The sequence below is a fragment of the Heterocephalus glaber genome, unplaced genomic scaffold (assembly GCF_053883595.1).
Source record: "Heterocephalus glaber isolate CG9 unplaced genomic scaffold, H.glaber_assembly_v1.0 deba00001004, whole genome shotgun sequence".
Taxonomy (NCBI): Eukaryota; Metazoa; Chordata; class Mammalia; order Rodentia; family Bathyergidae; genus Heterocephalus; species Heterocephalus glaber.
The window spans coordinates 9,428,672-9,448,955 of NW_028258179.1; the positions used below are offsets into that span (position 1 = coordinate 9,428,672).

Genomic DNA, 20,284 nt, shown 5'->3' on the forward strand with positions numbered 1-20,284 from the left:
ACTAAGAGGAAAAGGTCATAATGTTTTCATGCAATACATACGTGGTTCTTTAAATAACAATTGTGACAAACAGCAGAAAGAATTAAGGATTGCTACACTTGTGATCCACACAAAACACCAACATTTGGGGTTGTACATAATTAAAGAAATACCTCATTTTCAAAATACTGTAATAGCCAATTCATAGAGGCATGCCTTAGGTGGGCATAGGAATGCAGTTTAGCAAAGAAAAATAAAAACCACACCGGAACTATACAATTTCTTTAAAATCACTGAGCAAGAAAAGCAACATTGAACTTTCACACTGATTTAACACAACTTCTATACAGTACCTTGACTTAAATCCAAGAGCAAAAGTTAAGACTCTCCTCCTCTATTTTTGGTAAACAACTGTATGGTAAACTTAGATGACTTTTCCCCCTGGATTTTACTTGGGAGTGGCTGTTTTATATTTTATTTAAAAGAGAGCAGGTTTGGCACTTTTATACTGATGTCACCAATGTTAATATTCCTTGGTATCTCCGGAAGATTCATATTCTTTACAGCTGATACAGCACGGGCTGGAGCTCCTGCTAAGCCCACCTCAGATTTCTCCAGTTTATTTTGTGCGTCAATTTGTGTAACAATTTCATTCATGCTGGTCTCCAATACCATCCCCCCATCACCATTTCCGCAAGAATATTGTGAACCTTGTCTACATGGAAAATTAAATCCAGTTCACAGACATTTTCAAAACATTTGTCTAATGTTTCCACGAACACTTGAATTAAATCTAAAATGCCAAGTTCACTTTCTGAAGAATCCACAGAGAAGACAAACTACAGTATTGCATAATGTCTATAAATCAGTTTGTTGTCAGATCCTCCAATTAATTAGATTTAACTCCATAGGTCACAGTAAACTACACAGCTTAAGACTGATTACCAAAATCCTCCTTCTAGGAAATTACAAACATTTTCATCTGTTTTAGATACCAAATGGAAAGTCTCCCTGATGATTTGTTGTTGTGTATCTTCACTGTAGGGCTGGTAGAACTTGGAGAGCCGCGGCTTGCCATGGTTGTTGAAAATGAGGATCGCCTTGATCATGGCTGGGGCGGGCCGACCTGGTGGGCGCTGGGGCCGGGTCGGGGGCGGGCACGCGAGCCTCACCTAGGGATCTAGCCGGCGGTCCTTCCCACCCGCCCCCCTCCCTCAAGCACGCGCGCCCGCCCCCGAGCAGCAGGGCGGGGCCCGAGGGCCGGAAATTTTCATTTTAATTTGCAAAGAGATAACTTGAAATGGATAAGTTCCTAGAAAGGCATAAACCACCACACTGACTCAAGAAAAGACCTCAATCAGAGAAGAGAGTCATTACTGAAAGCCAAGCTTCCCACGGGGCACACTAGTGGACCCCATCAGCACTGAAAGTGTGGGACTGCATGATTCCAAAATCAATTATTCCCCTAGCCTCTATTGTACTTATAAATTAATGGTTAAAATGTGCTTGTTAGTTCTGGGATAATAGAATCTGTAACAAAACAGAGTTCCTAAGTAAAATTGCTCAACCCCTTGTTTGTCCGGAGAACGAATGTTCCCGGGCCCACTACCTGTAGAACAATCTATCAATGTGTCTGCTGACCATCAGTACGTGACGGCCGTGACCATTAGTGTGTATGTCTGCTGACCATCAGTACATGACAGTCGACCACTAACCTTTGTTCCTTTTTTTGTAAATCTACATGTTAACCTCCCCCTCAAACCCTTATAAAACAGCCTCGGACTCTGAGCCAGTTGCCTCTCTAAGCTATTTTGCTTTGGGAGTGCCGTCTGGCCAGACTAATAAAGGTCTGTTTTATTTTCCAACTTGTCCGGTGTGTTCCTTCCTGAGTGTTCGTGGCTGCAGTCAGCTCCTTGGAGCACTTGGTAAGGCCCTCCAGGGAGGGTGAGGCAGGTGTGGTCGGGGCCTCCATGGCTCTGCCGCCTCCTTCAAGGGCATCTCTGAGGCCTGTGTCCTAGGGCCTGTCAGACTCGCAGCAGCCAGCACAGAAAAGTCAGTCATGGGACATACACATTAAGGCCAAAAGGCTGCCCGGGTCCCCGCCCATGTGTGACGCTAAGGAGGCCCCGGGGTGGTGCACTGCACACCTGCACAACGTTCCATGGCAGCCCTGATCCCACCTTGCTAACAGGCTGCTCCAGAGCACTGCCTCCCTGAGGACCAAGTCTGACTCCAGTTCCACCAACGACCCTCACATCCACACAGCTGAGTTTCCATCTGGGCCTCAACTACGAAGTCCTCAAGCGCATTAATGAATGGATCAATTAATTAATTAATAGAGTCTGGCTGGCTCCAGCCATCATGTCTGGCTCCCTTGCACAACTTTCCCCTGTGCGGTGCCACTCTCCTTTGTTGATTAAGAAGCTCTCCTCCTCCTCGGATAAATCCTGTGCCCAACACGAGGCACGTCAGGCATGACGCAAGTTCTCCAGCAGCTTGCTCTGCCACTCGGATGATGGTTTATTTTCTCACACAGAAACTACAATCTGATGTCGAATTCATTTGTCTTTTCCTTCATGAGTTATGCATTTCCACCAAAAACTATTGGCCTGGCGGAGCAGACCTGTAATCCCGGCACTCTGGTGGATTGCAATTTCCAGCTTAGCCTGGGCAATTTAGAGATTTAGCAAGACCCTGTCTCAAAATAAAAGACAAAGAGCTGAGGATGTGGCTCAGTGCAAAGGCCCTGGGTTCAAACCCCAGTGCGGGGACAGAAAACCCTGACTGTTGGCCAGTCTCGCTTTGACCTGGAATCCAGGACCCAAGCCTCCTCCTCCAGGCAGTGAGCAGGGTGGGGTCTGGGACAGCCCTCCGCGGCGGTGCCCCGGGGAGGCGACAGCCGCTGTCCCCTGCAGGCCTCCTCTCCCGGAGCTTCCAGGGCTTCGCTCTTTCCCGTCCCGGACGCCCCCTGGCGCCAGCCCTGCCCGCATCGGCCGCTCCTCAGAGGGACAGTGGGCCACAGTCCTGGGGAACTGGTGGGCTCTGGACCACCACTGTGCGGACCCGAGGGGTGACCTTGAGTCTGTGTCCCCGGCCCCAGCAGCACCACAGCCGCAAGACCGCGCCAGGGTGAGAGGCCGAGGCAGGAAGGCCCCGCCCTGCGCCACCTCGCTCGTTGCCTACATGGTCCCCTGCGTGCTCCGCCCCTGTAAGCGTCCCCAGCACGGTGCTCCCCCAGGTCGGGCGTCACAGTCGGACCCCAGGGCTCCTTGGGGAGGCGCAAGAGGGGGCACCCCACAGAGGGGTGGGGCTCAGCCACTGTGCCCTCAACTGTCGTGTCCTGATGGCCACGGCCATGACCAGAGAATGGACAGTTGCGGGGGCAGGGGGGGCTCAGCATCTGGACCCTCTCCCGAGGTTTCCTGACGGGGCCACAGATGGACATGAGAAATGTGCGCTCCACGAAATGGAAGCTGGATAACTTGAAATAGATTTGGGGGGGGGGGGCAGGGTCCCGCTATGTAGTCTAGGCTGGCCTCGGAACTCGAGGCGATCCTCCTACCTCAGCCTCCCGAGTGCTGGGATTACAGGATTGCGCCACCACGCCCTGCTGGAAATGGATTTTTTTTTTTTTTTTTTGGTACCGGGGATCGAACTCGGGTCCTTGAGCTTGCGCAGCAGGTGGCGAAACCACTGAGCTAAATCCCCGGCCCTGGAAATGGATGATTTTTTTTATTTATTTTTTTTTTTTTGGTACCGAGGATCGAACTCGGGTCCTTGTGCTGAAAATGGATTTTTAAATAAACTTAAGGGACGAGACGGACAGGGGAGTGTACTCCTAGCGCGCCGGTGGCTGCTGCTCTTGTGATCGCCCGTGCCCGGAGCCCCTGCACCGCAGAACGCCCGCGCCCGCCGGTTCCTTATACTCGGGCACCGTGCTGGGCACCGTGGGCGCTTAGCTCGCCGAGGCGATCAGTTCTGGCGAGGCAGCGCTCCTGGACGGGATACGCGGAGCCGGAGACCCGCACACCGTCGAATGAATGGAGGAAGTGGCGCGGCGCGGAGCCTGCGCACCCTGGCACTGGAGTCCGGAATCCACGGAGCCCCGCCCCTGCCGCTACTGGCCAATCACCACGAGCCGTGAGCTTCGTGTCCGTCCCCGGCCTCGCCTTCTACCAATGAACACGGTCGGAGAGGCAACGGGGTCCAGCCACGCCAAGGCCCGCGCACGCCGCTGTTGCGCGTCAGGCGCTCAATAAAGTTTTCTGCGGCTTTGAATTTTTTTTTTAAAGCGCCAGCAGCCGCTGCCGCTGAAAGCGTCCGAGTCCCCGCCCCGCCACTTCCGGTCCGCCGCCGGGAGCCGGTGCGGCTGTGAGGGGCCGCATCTCGCCGCCGCCGCCGCCCGGCGGGGCACGGTGTTGGGCGCCCACTAGCCTCCCTGTCTCGGGAAGCCCAGGTGAGGGGCGGCGGGGCGCGCGGCGCCGTGCTCGGGCCGCCTCAGGCCGCGGGCTCCGGGCTCCGGGCTCCGGGCTCCGGGCTCCGGGCTCCGGGCGCCGGGCGGGAACGCGTGGGAAAGGCCGGGCCATGGGGCGGCGAGCTGACCCGCGGCCCGGAGCCGCCGCCGGCAGGGTCCCACAGGGTCACCGCCCGCCCCCGGGATGCGGCCCCGCTCCAGCCCAGCCCGCTCCAGCCCAGCCCGCTCCAGCCCAGCCCGCCCGCGCGGCCTCCCTGCGCGGCTTGTCCACGTTCCAGGCCCAGTCGGGCCCGCCCGGCGGCGCGTTCCTCCGGCCCGGAGCGGGGTCGGGCGAGCTGGAGCAGCCAGAGGGGACGGTGCGCCCAGGTGGGGCCTGCCCCCGAGAACGGGGTAGGGCTGGTGGGGACCGAGGGAGGGCGAGCACCCCGGGCCCGGCGGTCACGCTAATGGAAGCTTCCAGAAGCGAGCGGGGTGCACGGCTTCCAGGCTGGGAGAGAAGTGTGGAGGTGGAGAGCGATTCAGGAAAGATGGCCACCATCGTGGGACGTGGGCTTACAGACCCCCATTCCTGTCCTTCGGGGAGCCCGGGAGCAAAGTGATGCTGAAAATGAAATAAACTGGGCTGGACTCGAAAGCGGGCCGCCAGCTAGACTGGCGGTGTCTGGGCACCGTTCTGCAGGATCGCGGGGTGGGGCTGAACTGCGCCCTGTGGCTGGGGAAGTCGATGTCCGCGGTGTCCTGCAGTTCCCTCTGTTATGCTCGGATTGGGACTCCAGGGGCAGGACAACGCGGCGGGGGACGTCAGCCCACCTTGAGCTGGCTGGCCCCTGGTGTCCCTGCACAAGTGACATGGTCACATTTCACCACTGCAGGCAGGAATGCCGGGTCAACGTCACTTGATGCTGAGACTGGTGAATAAGCCTGAATAAGCCGGAGAATCCTCTTCTTGGTGCAGTCTGAAACCAGGTCCAACCACAGGAGGAACTTCATTGGGCCAGTCATAACCTGTGGAATTTAGAGACTGAGCATGCTGTTTAGCTGAGCTGTCCCTGAAATGCTGCCTCAGTCGGAGTGTGGCTTGAAGGAAAGGGGAAGTTTAGTTTTAAGCCAGATCTTCAAGAAATGAGACGAATTTAAGAGGGAAAGAATTCTGAAGCAGCTGCAGGTGGTCAGCTAACCTCTTGATAAATTGAATATTTTTATTTGAATCCTTTTGTATAGATTTAATTCTGCTGCTATAGGAACATTTCCGAATTAGGTCGTGGCTTATCCCTGAAGTGGTGTGCGATGACAATGCAGATAGAGAAATAGTCACCATATTCATATTTCTTAGAATGTTAGGGAAGTAAGTCTTTTCTTTTATACCTTGTACAGTCAGTCTGTGGGCCTGATGCTTTACTAAGGGCCATGCATCCGTTGAAGGTAAGCCAGGACTCTGCCCTCTGGGGAGTTGACCATAGGGGACCCATTCTCTTTCACAGAAGTTGCCCGTGTGGGTGAGGAGACAAAAGCTATGAGCACAGCTGCAGCGTGCAGCGCGGTGGGAGTCTCTTGGTGGCGCCCTTCCCCAGTGAGCAACCCTGGCAGGCTGCTCTGAGTGGCCCCGCAGTGCAGGTCTTCAGGAGCCAGAGCACACGTGTGGCCTGGGCTGGCTTGACCACAGCGCTTTTTGTAATTCTTTCACACTCTGTACTTTTATTTTTGCTTTTTGCTCCATCTGCACCACTGAAGGCAGCCAGAGGATGCATACCTGGTAGCCTTTGTGTGGAGCATCTGGTGGCTCCAGCTGGTTTATTATCAGGCGGCCCTTATGGGTTGCAGGACTGATGTGCGCAAGTCTGGGCACGTGGCAGTGGGTGTTGCCAGGGTGGCAGGCACTGCTCTGTGATCCACATCTGCTTGAGAGTTTCCTGATGAGATCATTCCGGGTGGGGGCAGAGATGGAGAGGTTGACTCTAATGGGGTCTGCTTGGTAACTTGTGGGCTGAAGCCCCCCGGTGTCCCGCCTTCCCTTGTGAAGCGATTGCACCCGCTGAAGGAAGTTTCTGGCCCTGGATGAAGCCGTGAAGTGTGTGGGCACACTGGGGGCTGAGTATCAGTAGGTCCCCCAAGGAAAGGGCGTGTGGAGTGGGACTGAAGGAGCTAGTGTCAGGCTTGATTTTCGTTTTCTCATTTTTGTGAACTGTGTTGAGGTATAATTGAAGCTCACTCAACTGTCCATATTTAAAACGGTGACCGGTCAGTCCCAACCTTGATTTCTACCTCTGACCCATGGCCGTACTCAGGATCCATCCTGAGTGCTTAGGTGGTGACTGCTCCTAGGACAGCCCACCCTCTGGGCCCATCGTCCCAGGGTCCACATGGTAAAGTGGGGCGGAGTGGGGAGAAGTCCTTCCCAGATTTGCAGGTAAGCGCATCTCCGTGCTACTGAGTCGAGCAACAGTGGGGCCCAAGGTTAAGGGGACCTCGGTGCGTGTTTCCGAGTCCTTAGTACAGCAGTGGACAGTTCACCTCTTATTCAGTGTATTGTTTTCATGATAGAGAGGATAGAAAATGAAGCCTGACGGTCTTCACGGTTTACACAGAGGCTGCTGTGAGAAGCGAGAAAGAGATTTGGGCTAAAAATGGTCTGAGAGACCAGCGAGGAGAAGTGTATTCTCATGTTTTGGCTTTCAGGGTCTTTGCCTCAAACCACAGGTCTGTGATTAGGTCAGGTTTCATCTGGGAAGTTTTGGTCATTTTCTATTAAAATACCAGAGTGGTATTGAAAGGAAATGGTATTAAAATAAGGAAATTATGGAAATGCTAGTGAGCAGTTTTCATCCTTAGTCAACAAAAGTTCCAGAGTAAAGTAGGAGTATGAGTGGAAGCTGGTGCTAGAAACAAGGCAGCTTCCTGAGATCTCCTCCCCATCAGAATGGGCGGCTCCCTCCTGTAATCGCTGGCCCTGCCTCAGTGTAGCTCTTCCATGGTGACTAGTGAGCCGTTCAGGTGGAGGGCATCAATCCTGAGGAAGGGGGAAGGGGTACAGGGAGTCTCTGTGCCTTGAGCCCCATACTACTGCGAGCCTAAAACTGCTACACAGTTTTTTTTGTTATTTGTTGTTTTTTGGGGGACAGGGTCTTGCTAGGCCGTTCAGGCTGTCCTTGAACTCACTGTGTAGCCCAGGCTGGCCTCGAACTTTGATGATTCTCCTGCCCCAGCCTCCCAAGTGCACCACCATGCCTGGCCTCACATACAGTTTTAAAAAGAATCAGTGCCGTTTCTCTTGCCCTTCTTCTGTGCAGCCAGGGCATCGCCTGTGTCTGGTCTTTCCTGTGCTCCTTAGGGAGCTTTCCTTGGGGGACCCTGAAACAGCATGGGCTGAAAGGAGCTGTTGAAGAGGATGGAGTTTGGGTCATTAATTATAGTTTAGTCTTGATACTGCTATTGCCAAAAATGTAAATAAAATAAAATAGACTAATGCAAAGGTTCTGCCCTCACCTTTGTTGAAGGGAAGCAAGGCGCTGGTGCCCTCCTGTCCTGGAGGTGCCCTGCTGTTCCTGACAGGTGGCTCCGGCCGCAGGGGTGGACGGACTCACAGTGGACAGTGGACACCTACTGGTTGAGAAGCTGTGGAGCCTTCTGTCTTAGTTACTTTCTTTGTTGCTGAGACACCATACCTGACACCCACAGCTTCAGGAAGGAGAGGCTTATCTGGCTCCAGGCCAGGATGGCATGGCAGAGGGGCATAGAGAGGAAGCTGCTCACGGCAGGGCTTCTGAGGAGCTGTGGAGGGAGAGGAGCCCTTCCAGGTCCCAGCCCTGGTAAGCCACTGCTCCAGCCAGGCCCGCCTCCTAACAGGAAGTCTGCTAAGGCACCCCATGATCGAGTCTGCAGAGCCACACCTCTGAGCATCTGGAGCCCCAGGGGACACCCAGTTGTAGGCCACAGCAGATCCCTGGACTGTGCCGGACACAGACCCAGCGCCAGGCCCCAGTGCATGTCCGGGGCATGTCCAAGGCATGGCTTCCTTATCAGGACATTGTAATGAATACCTTAAAAGATGGCCCAGGACTTAGCCATATTCACTATGAAGGGATCTGGTCTTATTAGTGGATATGAACTTTAACTAAATTTTAGAGGGGGAAAAAAGCCTGTCGTTTTTTTCTTCAGCATGCAGTCCTTGTCAAGAGCCATGGTTCTTAGCCTGCTCTCGCCCCTGTCTTTCAGCGTAAAGGTGGCAGTGATGCTAACACTGGCAAGCAAACTGAAGCGGGATGACGGTCTCAAAGGGTCCCGGACAGCGGCCGCCTCGGCGGACTCCACGCGGAGGGTTTCTGTGAGAGACAAGTTGCTTGTTAAAGGTAATCATGACCGTGTGAGCTATTTTTATGTCCTAGATTAGAGGACCTGTAACAAAACGAAGCTGGCCTGAAGCTGTGCTGGGTATCAAGCTGCTGTTGCTGATTGGAAGTACTTGTTTGGAGAGATTTCGGAGTCTAATCCTCTGTCGCTTACATGGGGAGGACTTGTACACTGTAGATGACAGGATTGTAGTGGCAAGGACATGGTGCTGTGGTACTCGAAACTGGCACAGGCATGTCTGCTGGCAGATCCGGAAAGAATGAGGCTTAGGGGCAGCTGCCATTGCCCCAGGTTGAGCTGGGCATCTTAGCATCCTCTCCTGTTACGTGCAGGGCAGAGCCTGCGGTGAGTGTTGCGCACAACTTCTTGGCACAGAATTAGTACATGAATTCTGTCTTAGGGCCGTAGTAGTCACTTTGCCGCCTGTGTCTGTGAAGGTCAAGCTTTGTCTTGCCTGTAGCTATCTATTAGCCTCTGTAGGCTCGAGTGAAGGGTCGTTGGGTACTCAGCAAACAGTGCCCAAGTCGCTGCTGCCTCTCGGGCTTATGCTTGAAAAAAGGCCCAGGAGGTAGTTTGTCCTCTGTCCCCATGGTGAGCACCCTCTGGGGGTCAGAAGCTGGGGATGGGCTGGAGCACCTCGATGGGGCGAGCCTGACAGGACCTAAATCCTTTTCTTGGATTTTGCCTGGAGCTCAGCAAGCCAGGCAGAGGGACTTGAGTGTACTGTTGCAGGACTTGAGAGGTGAGGGAGCAGGTATCCTCTGAGGAGGAGCAGGAGGAGCTGACCAGTAGACTCCTGTCTTCTTCACGCGCCATCATGATGGGGGATAGCAGCACTGGAGCACAGAGCCAGCCCTCTGTGGGCACTGTCTTCATGTGTTTGTGCAAAACACCACAGGCTGATAATTTCTAAACAACATACACTTATTCCCATGGTCTGCAGGCTGGGAAGTTCAAGGTGAAGGTGCTGAAGGGTTGGTGTTTGCTTTCTCCTTCCAGGATGACGCCTAGTTGCTGTGTCCTTAAGGGGCAGGAGGAGGACAGGGAGGAGGAGCCTAAGCCAGGTCCCTCAGCCTGTCAGAAGGCACTACTCCACTCGTGGAGGTGCTGGGGCTCGATCACTTCCCAATGGCCCCACCTTTAATACCACTACCATGGGGTTAAGTTTTGTAGGATTTTGACCTGTAGTTGGAGCCTTCGCCAACACTGTAGGGCTGATTCTGGTTTCCACTTTGGTGGGTGCTTTATTCTGCAGCTGGAGAGCTGGGCTCAGGAGGTGAGGAAGCCTGTGTGTTGCAGAAGGCAGCCCCACATCCTGTGTGGGTCCTGAGTGGGAGTGGACTTGGTGGTCTAGCGGAAGGTGCAGGTTCCCTGAAGAGGGCTCTGTCCAAGCTCCAGCACAGATGCCTTTAGAGCTGACCTTGCGAGTCCCTTCGAGGACAGGTGCAGGGACTGTTCTTGGAAAAGCAGGAGCATTCACTGCTCCCCAGATCTGTTCTATCCAACCAGCCTGGTAGGTGGAGCAGGCTTGTTATTTGTTAATTTTTATTTTTGTTTTTGTTTCTTGAAGTACTGGAGATTTGAACCCAGGGCTTTGGCACTGACTTTCTTTCCAAGACCTTTTTCATTTTTGTATCTTGAGAAAAGGATCTTTTTAAGTTGCTAAGTTGCCTAACTGGGACTCAGACTTACAACCGTCCTGCCTCACACTAGGATCAAAGGTAGGCACCACTGTGCCTGGCTTGGACCACAGTTTGGCTTGTCACATTGCCAGGGTCTTCATAGCATTTGGTGGCACATGAAAGTGGAGAGTTCCTGAAGGTGGCCCTGCTAACTTGGAGGCGGGGCAGTTGGCCATGAGGTTGACCTTTGTGTGCTCTGGTGGAGGGGTGGATACCAGAGGAGCTGCCCGGGGTGCTTAGATTCCCCCCCCCCCCCCCAGTGCACTGCGTAGCCTGGTGTGGCAGGGAGAATCGTGGGAGCACAAGACAAGGGCACGGGTTGAAAGAAGGCAGCCTGATGCCTGAGGTTCCCTCTTAGTGATACCAGCTTCTGCCTTTTGGGGTTACAGCCTTTCCCCAAAAGTGGCACTAGGATGTCCTGGCCGGAGAGGCTCAGCATGAATGCCTGTGTGTGTTCAGGCGCCTCTGGGGAAGGGAGTGCAGAGTAGCCAGGACTGGAGACTGTTTATGTGGACAGACAGACTGTCAGGAAGCTCAGGTAAAGCTCTGGTTCAGGAACTGTGAGCCAGTGCTTTAGGTAGGAGGGAGTAGCAGGTGTCCTAGGAATCTCTGCTTGGGAGGAAGGGCTCAGCCACTCTGGCCAGGGATTTGTGGGGATTTGAGCCAGAAAGAACCCTCTGCATCTGTGACTGCCCTTTTGTCCTGGTCAGCGCAGGCTGCTTTAACAAAGTACCACAGCCTGGGGCAGAACCACAAATGCTTGTTCACAGCTGTGAAGGCTGGATGTCCACAATCAGATTCCTGGTGAGGGCTCTCTCCTGTCCGACAGATAGCCAGCTCCTGTCTTCCCACGGCAGGGAGTCCTGGCTTTGTTCTTCCTGTGAGGGCACTGCTGTATCATGTTCTCCATCCTCAGTGTCCTCTTGGAAAACCTTATTCCCAAAGTTCCCACTCAGTACCATCACGCTGTGCGCTAGGGCTTCAGATTCAGTCCCCAGAACCTGTGGAGTGCCTGGCCCCCAGCGTGTGAGGAGGGGGCACTCACCGCAGGGGCCCTGCCACCCTGCAGGCAGTGTGCTGTGTTTCCTGAGCACCCCTGTGCCAAGTCTAGTGCCAAGTGATGGCTAGTAGACCTGCGGCAGGTACTCAGACCTGGACAGGGGAGGTGTTGGAGACAGCCAGGGGAGCAGGAGGTGAGCGCGTGTGGTGTGGGGATGTTATGGCTTGGATCTAGGTGTCTCCCCAAAGTCTCGTGCACTCATAGGTGGGGAGTTTCAAAGGTGGCTGGATCAGGGTGTGTGGATTTGGATTAAGGGTCTGGTTAAAGGAAGCCCAACCCCGGATGTGGGTGGCATCAGTCACCAGGCTTGTAGCCTGGATGGAATATAAAGGGACAGAAAGAAGGCAGGCTTACTGCTGCTGCTGCTCCTGCCTCCACCTCTTCCTGTGTGCCACGCCATGGACTGGTTCTCCTCTGTGATGCCCCTTGGCCTTACTGCCCTGCTTTGGAGCCAGCTGACTGTGGACTGAAACCTCTGCAGACTGTGAGCCAAATAAACCTTTCCTCCTTTAACTTGTGGGTATTGGATATTTTGTCTCGGAGAGGAGAAAAGTAAGACAGGGCCACTCTGGCCACCAGGTGAATTTGTAATCTGATGTTTGAGTGGAGTCATACTTCAAGTGGGCTCTGTGGTTTGATCCTTAGAAAGGAAAAGAGTCTAGTTTCTCAGAAGGAAGTTGTGTAGCCACAGAATTGTGCAAGGTGCCAGGTGCTTTCCTCAGCCCTTTTCCTCTGCTGGTGGTGAGTTCCACTGAACATACAAATCCAAGCAAAACACTTATCTTGGAATTTACTTTTTTTTTTTTTAAGGCAAAGTCTGGCTATGTCGTTTAGGCTGACCTTAAACTCACTCTGTAGCCCAGGCTGCCCTGGAACTCATAGCAATTCTCCCGCCTCAGCTTCCTAAGTGCTGGGACTACAGGTGTGCGCCACCACACCTGGCCCTGGAATTTACATCCTTTTTTTTTCTCTCATATGGGAGATTAAACTCAGGATCTTGTACTTGTGAGGCAGGTACCTTGCCACTGAGCTAAATCCTTGACCCTTGGAATTTACATTCTTGCCTGTAATGCAATGTCATTTTGCATTACATAAGCAGAACTTTTTGTTACATTCATTTGCTTGTATGATGCCACGTGTGGGTATTTTACATGACAGAATGGTCTGTAGCAATGTCCCGTACCTGGGGCTGTCATCCAAGTATTTGTGTTGCCCCAGGTTCTTAGGTTGGGACCTGATCACTAGTGTGACGCAATTGGGAAGAGGCTGTGGGAGGCAGTTAGTTGCGAAGGTTTTCTTATGAAAGAGACCCCAGAGCACGCCTTTGCCTCTCCCGGCGTACAAGGACACAGCAGGAAGCAGTTCTTCCCTGGACGCTGTCTGAGTCTGCTGGTGTCTGGCATGGGGTTCTTGGCCTCTAGAACGGTGGGGAGAAAGTGCCTGCTGTGTGTACGATGCCTTTGTTCCAGCTGGCCAAACGCACTGAGATACTGGGAGGAAATAAGGAGAATTCAGAGGCCTTGGCCCTGCCTGGAAACTCAGATGTAAATGGTGTGGGTTAGTGTTTACAGGCTCTGCAGCTACTGGCTTGTGGAGATGGAGACAACTCCAAAATTTACTAAAAATCATCGAATCATATGGTTAAAAATAGCCCTATTTTATATTATGTAAGTTATTGCTAATTAAAGCTGTTGAGAAAAATCAAATTATGCCCATTGATTGATGCTACCTGGCCTGGAAATCCCTGCTCCCCGTGCAGCGTCCTCCATCCCTCCCTTGTCCCTGCAGGCCAGGGCCCAGCCTGCTGCTCTCGGATGGAGACACTTGCTCGGCTCCTCCCACCCCACGGTGTCGCAGCCTCTGCTACAGTCCGTGGCCTCACTGTCCTGGTGCCCAGGTCTCACTGTCCCCATCGTTGGCACACCACACTGCCTCCTGATGCTTTCGCTCCCTTCACGTCCTTTCCACTCGAAATTCCTTTGTGCACGTTTTCAGTTTTGCTAGGCAAAGCTGTACACCAGGCCTTCCCCCGACTGGGAACAGAATGGCCCTTGGCCGAGTGGGCTGGGCCTTTGCCGCAGAGCAGAAGCTGGGCACCTGGGCCAACATCAGTTTCTCCACAGAAGGGCCCTCTCGTATATTCTTATCAACAGAAATACACACAACAGTGGAATAAAACTATGCGGGCATCTGCTGTAAAGTGGGGTTTGGCTATGTGGGTAACACTTAATGAGAGGCGGTGAGCGGAGGGACCCACTGCTCTCTGCCTCCACCTTCTGCCTGTCCTCCTGAGGGCGAGAACAGCCGCCTGGAGCTTGGGTCAGTGCGGTCATTGAGAGCATTAAGGCAGCAAACCCTGGACAGGCTCACTGTCCTCTGTTTCGGTAAATGAATATTTTTTAATGTGTTGCAACACACGCCTGCCAGGAGGATGGACAGACTCCAGGCTGGCACTCTGTCACAGCCTCAAAGAGGGTGATCCTGGTTCTCCCCTTCAGCCTTCGTCCTCTGCGGGAGAGACTGCTCCTTCTCCGTGCCCAGGGACTCCGGTAGAGCCTCGGCACCCTGGGGCTGGGAGCTGAGACAGTGCAGGCCCTTGCTCCCCTCCTGTCCACCTGGCTGGGTGCACACCCAAGCCCCGGGGCCTAGAGAAGATGCACTGAACGGCCCACTGTCTCCCAGAGGTATAGCCGCTTCATGCGCATGTCTCATAGGAGGGGCTAGGAGCTCCAGCACCTTGAGCCCAGGCTCCCCTCTCCCTCCAGCACTCAGGGTGCCGCTTCAGGGACTTTGGCCTCGGCAGCCACTCCTCACCTCTCCTTGAGGAGAGCACACAGTGGCCTCTGCCCCCTGCAGCCCTCCTCTGTCTCTCCTCTTGCATCCCTGCTGTCCAGGAGCCCCCACAGGGTCTGGTGGCCTCTGATGGCCTTTCTTGGGGGTGCTTCCCTGGAGACCTTCTGTCCTCTTTCGCTGAACACCATGTACCCAGTGGCTGTTTCAGCTGTTTCTCACCCTGACTGCCTTCTTATTCTCTGCTTTCTGCTGAGGTTCTTTTCCTGTCTATCATGAGGTCCTGGGGCAAAATACCTTTGAGGTTCATCACCCTTGTCACAAATAACAGCATCTCCTTTATTAAGATTGAATAAAGTTCTGTTTGTACCACAGCTTCTTCATTCTTCACTGTTCTTCTGATGACAGGTGGCCTCACTGAGAGGGGCTCCTGGCCCTGGCCCTGACCGTGCAGCAGACTTCAAGCTCCTCCTTCTGGTGCTCTCAGATGGGTCCCCTGCAGGTGCCAGACCAGCAGTCTGAGTGTGCTGTGGCCCCAGCATTTCTGCCTCGGCTGGTGTCTGTTGCCCAGCATTTGTCCTCTTGAGGCCAAGCTTAGGGACCTTTGTCAAGAAGTCCCTGTGGACTCCTTCCTGATCTCCCCGTATCTTCCTGCTTCGTCCCGTTTTCTGCCATGGTGTTTGGACTGTTGCTCTGCTCACACCAATACCTTCTGGTTTCTGTGCTCTTCTGTCTCTGCTTTTGCACAATGCTGACTAACCTGTGTAGGATACTGTCTTTTCCCACCTCTGGTGGACTGGAGTCTGTTAAGCCTGGCTCAGAAGCCTCCACCTGGCCTCCAGCTAGGGGAATCTCCCTGCCCCAGGACCCACATTCTTCCGGCTGGAGGTACAGAGGACTTTGCTGGCCTGTTCACTGGGGGCATGTGCCCTGATCCACCTTGCCAGACTACAGCCTTTTTATTTGTAATTAATTTTATTAGTATTTATTTTTAAATTTTTGAGACAGGGTCTCGCTATGTAGTTCAGGGTAGCTTTGAACTCACCATGTAGCCCATGCTGGCCTTGAACTCTTGGCAATCTTCCTGCCTCAGCCTCCTGAGTGCTGGGATTGCAGGCGTGCACCACCACGCCCAGCTTGTAATTAATTTATTCAGCCATATAACCCAGTGCTTTGATAGATTTGTCCATAATGACTGATTGCAAGTTTGTCTCCCTCTCCGCACATGGCCACGGTGGATCTTTGGACCATGCACCCTATGGAATTGCTTCTTGCTGTGCTCTGACCACCATCTGCCCAGCTCCCACTGCACTCTCCTGTCCCGGGTCCCTGGTTGCCATGTCATATTCTGTTTCTGCGTAATGGACTGTTCGCTTCCATGTGTTTGTGTCATCGTGCAGAGTACTTCTTTCAATACAGACTTATTTCACTTCGCGGAATGTCCTTGGGGTTCATCCCATTGTCACAGAAGGCAGGAGCTCCTTCATTAAGACTGAATAATGTTTCTGTTTCTACCACATCTCCATCCGTCCATCCACCAATAGACGTGGTGCTTGCTTCCTATTTGGCTGTTGTGAATAGCTCTGCAAGGAGTGCTGAGCTCTCTGTGAGGTGCTGATTTCATTTCCTTTGAGTACATACGCAGAGAGGGGATTGCCGGATGGTGTGGTGGTTCCACTGTGTGGTTTTTACAGAACGTCCACACTGGTTTCCACGATGGTTGTACTAATTTACATTCACAGCAGTAGCTTACAAAGGTTCACTTTTCTCCTCACCCTCCTGTTACCATGGCCACCCTGGTAGGTGTGAGGAGATAGTGAGACTTCGATTTTGTTCCTTGCTTCCCTGATGCTTGGTGATAATGAGACGTTTTCGTAAACCTGTTGGTTGCTTTATGTCTTTTTGGACACATGTCTGTTCAGGTCCATTGCCTATATTCAGGTTGCTTTTTGCCATTGAGTTGTATGAGTTCCTTTTATGTTTTTGATATTAATCCCTTACCAGATGTGTGACACACAAATGTTTTCCCCCAATCTGTAGGCTTCTCTTTCCCCATGCAGCCTTTCAGTTTAATAATCCCACTTACTTATTTTCACTTTGTTATTGTTGCCCAAGCTTTGGGCATGATATCCAAAAGATCATTGCTAAGGTCAAGTCAAAGAACTTACTCCATGTATAGTTTTTCTCCAGGGGTCTTACAGCTTCGGGTTTTATGTTTAAGCCTTCAAACCCCTATATTGAGTTGTATTTGTTGGCATTCTGCACTTCACCGTGTGCATTTGAGAACAGCTAATGGGTTAGCAGCAGTGGCGAACCTATGGCACGCGTGCCGCAGCAGGCTGTTTGTGTCACTGAAAGCGCTAAAAGCTTCCCCATCACTGGATTGAAGTGTAAATCCAGGTCGGGTTTTGTTTCATCCAGTTTACTTTTTTCCTCTGTATCTGAGAAGAGATTGGTAATTTAGAACTGGTAATGTTATGAAGAGTAATATTAACCATAATTTCTTTGTTTTTACAGAGGTTGCAGAACTTGAAGCTAATTTACCTTGTAAGTATAGCCTCCTTAGTCACAATTAAGTACTGTAAGGTAATTGTATGAAAAAAGCTTGTGTTATGTTTTAATGACCTTCATAGCAAAAACCTATTTTATTTTTAGTGTTAGAAATTTTTTATTTTGTGTACAAAGAATTTTTGGAGGACATAATGAGAATAGGACTCTGCAGGGTCTCTGGGTGTCGTGTGCAGAATGCAGAGGTGTGTGCAGGCTTCAGACCTCTTCCACATGTGCTCTGCCCCTGTCTTCTTTGAGTTAAAAGGTGTAGGAATCACTAAAAGATGGTCCTGGTTTTGTTCCTGACAGTGCTGCCACTTTGGTCCAGAAAGCACACGTGTCTGAGGTGGGCTGATGGCGTGACCTCCATCCGGAGTCAAGGGTCACCTGGCCTGGTCTGTGCCGCCCCAGGCCCCGGACCCCAGACCCCCACCCGCCCAACTGCAGCCTCACGTGGGAGGCCCTTACTAGGCCATGCACTTATATCATAGGTGTCAGAGTCTTTTTTCTGCCACTCATCCTCTCGCAAACTATTTCTTAAGGCCACCAAAGTCTGAAAACTGGCTGTATCGTGCTAGAACTTTTTATAATCCTGCTTGGTTTAGAAGTAGCTCAGAGGCTGAGGGTATCTGGATGTGGCGAACTGTCGGTGCTCCCGGGCGCGGATGAGGGCTGGAGGACGTGCATTTTGGTATGCAGTTCCACTGCTGCTGAGGGTGGGAAGGTAAGGGGCTGCAGCTCCTGAGCACCATGAAGTCAGTCGCTCTGTGAGGGTAAGTACATGTTCCTTGGAAAACTATTCTGTGTGGGAAGAGTGGGTTGTGATAGAAAGCGTGTTTCTTACCATGAGTCTCGGTCAGAATGGCCTGGAAGTCCCTGGATTGCTTGCCCTCAATGTCCTCTCTGTAACTCAGAGCTGAAGGTATTGCCTTGGGAGTCTCCTAAATCAGGGGTTAAATTTCTACCCACTGAAGTGTTCACAGGTGAAATGATATGCTTTAAAATGAGTGACTGGGGCGGGGGTAGGATAGACAAAGCGAGACTGGCAAATCCTGACTCTGGTGGCAGGTTCGCTGCACTTCTCTCTGCTGGTGTCTTTTAGGATGAGTCCCTAATAGAAAGGAAAAGAGAGCAGCCCTTCTGCTGGCCACCAAGGGGCGTCTCCCCACCAGCTCCTGGCTTGAACGTGTGTAAATGTGCATCTCGAATTAAAGGTTGTGGGCTCTTCTCCCTTACGGTGGTTTGTTTTGTTCTGGAACGTGAATCTTCCAGAGATTGTTTGGTTTTTTACCCATAGAGTGTGGTTTAAAAACACAGAACTGGAAACTAGGTGTTGTAATGCACACCTGTAATCCCAGCCCTGTGGGAGGCTGAGGCAAGCAGAGCTAACGTTCAAGCCCACCCCGGGCAGTTTAGTGATTTGGCAAGAGCCTGTCTGGAGATAGAGCCAGTGCAGGGGCCCAGGGTTCAGTCCCCACTAGCACAAAACAACAACTTCACGAGTGGCTTTAAAGTTGGGATTTTAACTAAACAGATTAGGATTGAAAAAGACATGGCTCATCTTCCTATCCCTGTGTCTTAGGTGTCAGATGAAAGACAGCATGCTAACGTTTCTCTTTGTTCCTTCTCCCTGTCCTCTCCCCCAAAGAGGTAGGAAATCTAAATTAGCTTATAAGGTCAGATGTGTTTTCTAAAAGTCTGAAGTTCCTTATTCTACAGGAAACAAGCCACCAGAGACTAAATATTTACTATCTGCTTAGCAGTCTTTCTAAAATATTTACCAAGACAAAATAACTTGCCTTGTGGCTGTGTTGTTTAATAATTATCCTGAGCTAGGAGGAAGTTCTGTACATGCAAGTGCATAGAAGCTTCTTGGCAAAAAGTAAAAAATGTCTCTTTCAGATAGACTGAAATATCGTTAGGGTTTGAGATAGCACCTGTCTATACACAGGGGAAGAAAAGCTTATTCCTGGAGTTTTGATAAAGCTCCTGCATCGAACTATAACAAAAACCTGACTTTTACCGTTTGTTTTTTAGAGTTTATCTATTCTTAAACTTTAAAACTTTTGGAGTTTTTCTGGAGTCTGATTATTTGTAGTCCACCTTGGGGGGCCAGTCTCTTTCAGAGGGATTGGCTTCCACATGTGCCTCTTATTAGGAGACACCAAGGAGAGAAGTAGCCTTCAGTAGCAGGTGACTGCACCAGCCTCACCTTGTCGAGAGACTTCCCAAGCCTTCCTCATCTGATTTTCTTATGTGTATCTCAGAGATATATGACATTTACATTTTCCAAATGCAGGTGATGGAAATGGAGCCCATATGTAGTTCTCCATGCACAGTTTGGGGGTTTTTGGTGGGAGGTGGCACTGGGGAATGAACCTAAGGTCTTTGCACTGGGCTAGATCCTTCTCAGCCCTTTTTAAATTTTTCATTTTGAGAGAGTCTCGCTGAGTTGTCCAGGCTGGGATTGGACTTGGCAATCCTCCTGCCTCACCCTCCCAAAGTGCTGGGAAAACGGGCATGTGCCACCATACCCGGCTGCATACACAGTTGTAAATGTGTGGTTTGGGGCAAGTCCTGAACTTGTTAGCCACAAATTTCTTTCCTTCTAAAGTAGGGAAGATGGTAGTGTATCCTCTAAGACTGCTGTTGTCCCTCTAGACTGAGTTATCTGTCCCCCTGGAAAAGAAGCCTCCCCCAGTGCTGGCTTGTTCTAACTCACACGTCTCGTGTCCTGTGTCCGCACGACACTGAATGCCAGGCAGAAGTGCGGCCTTGGGAGGGCAGCTGTGAGTTGGGTGCTGCCTGGGGCCCTGGCCTCAAGTGCCAGTGAGCCTTGGCAGCCCTCCCGTCAGCCACCCTTGTCAGGGTGTGGGATTGGATGGTCTCCGAGGTGCTTCTGACTCAGTATTTGGATTATCCTAATCATGTTGAAATTTTTTCTCATTGTAAGACTGAGCAAATATTTTCAGTGGAACTTAGAAATAGTCAGTAAGCTGGGCATGGTGGAGCACACCTGTAATCCCAGCCAGTCTGGGCTACCTGGTGAGTTCCAAACCAGCACGAGCTATGCAGCAAGACCTTGTCTCAAAATAGTAGGTGAATTGAAGAGTCTGAATTTATAGATAGGGTGGAGAGCAGGTGTGGCTGTGGCAGCCGCCCCTGTGGTGTGGGACCAGGGCCCCTCCGCCCCACCCCGAACAGTGCGTCCGGGCCAGCAGGGCGAAGATGTGCTTGCAGGGCACGTCTGCCTGAGGGCGTGATTTCTTCTTTCAGAATACAGGGCAGAGCCCTTGAAGTGAGTGGGAGGGATTGCTTTAGTGACTACTTAAAGGTTGAAGGAGAGTGTCTTGTTGTGGGGTTAATTCGTGAAACACCAGAGAGAGAAAGAGAGAGCAAGAG

The 20,284-nt window shown here is 52.0% G+C and overlaps 1 protein-coding gene and 1 pseudogene across 5 annotated transcripts in view; one reads left to right on the top strand and one right to left on the bottom strand.

Moving 5' to 3' along the window:
- Positions 1-343: 343 nt before the first annotated feature.
- Positions 344-1,182, bottom strand: LOC110346426 (AP-3 complex subunit sigma-1 pseudogene; annotated as a pseudogene).
- A 3,111-nt stretch (positions 1,183-4,293) lies between these two features.
- Positions 4,294-20,284, top strand: part of Ube2f (ubiquitin conjugating enzyme E2 F (putative)) — a 39,969-nt gene continuing 23,978 nt past the window's right edge. For 2 of the 5 annotated variants that reach the window (XM_004868397.4, XM_021247282.2), the window contains exons 1-3: positions 4,294-4,435; positions 8,666-8,799; positions 16,850-16,879. In XM_004868397.4, coding sequence (XP_004868454.1) covers positions 8,682-8,799; positions 16,850-16,879 — 148 coding nt within the window. In that variant the 5' untranslated portion in view covers positions 4,294-4,435; positions 8,666-8,681. Of the gene's footprint in view, positions 4,436-4,644; positions 4,820-5,325; positions 5,619-8,665; positions 8,800-16,849; positions 16,880-20,284 lie in introns of those variants that run through there. The other 3 variants (XM_087209543.1, XM_087209542.1, XM_021247283.2) reach the window with 3 other exon arrangements.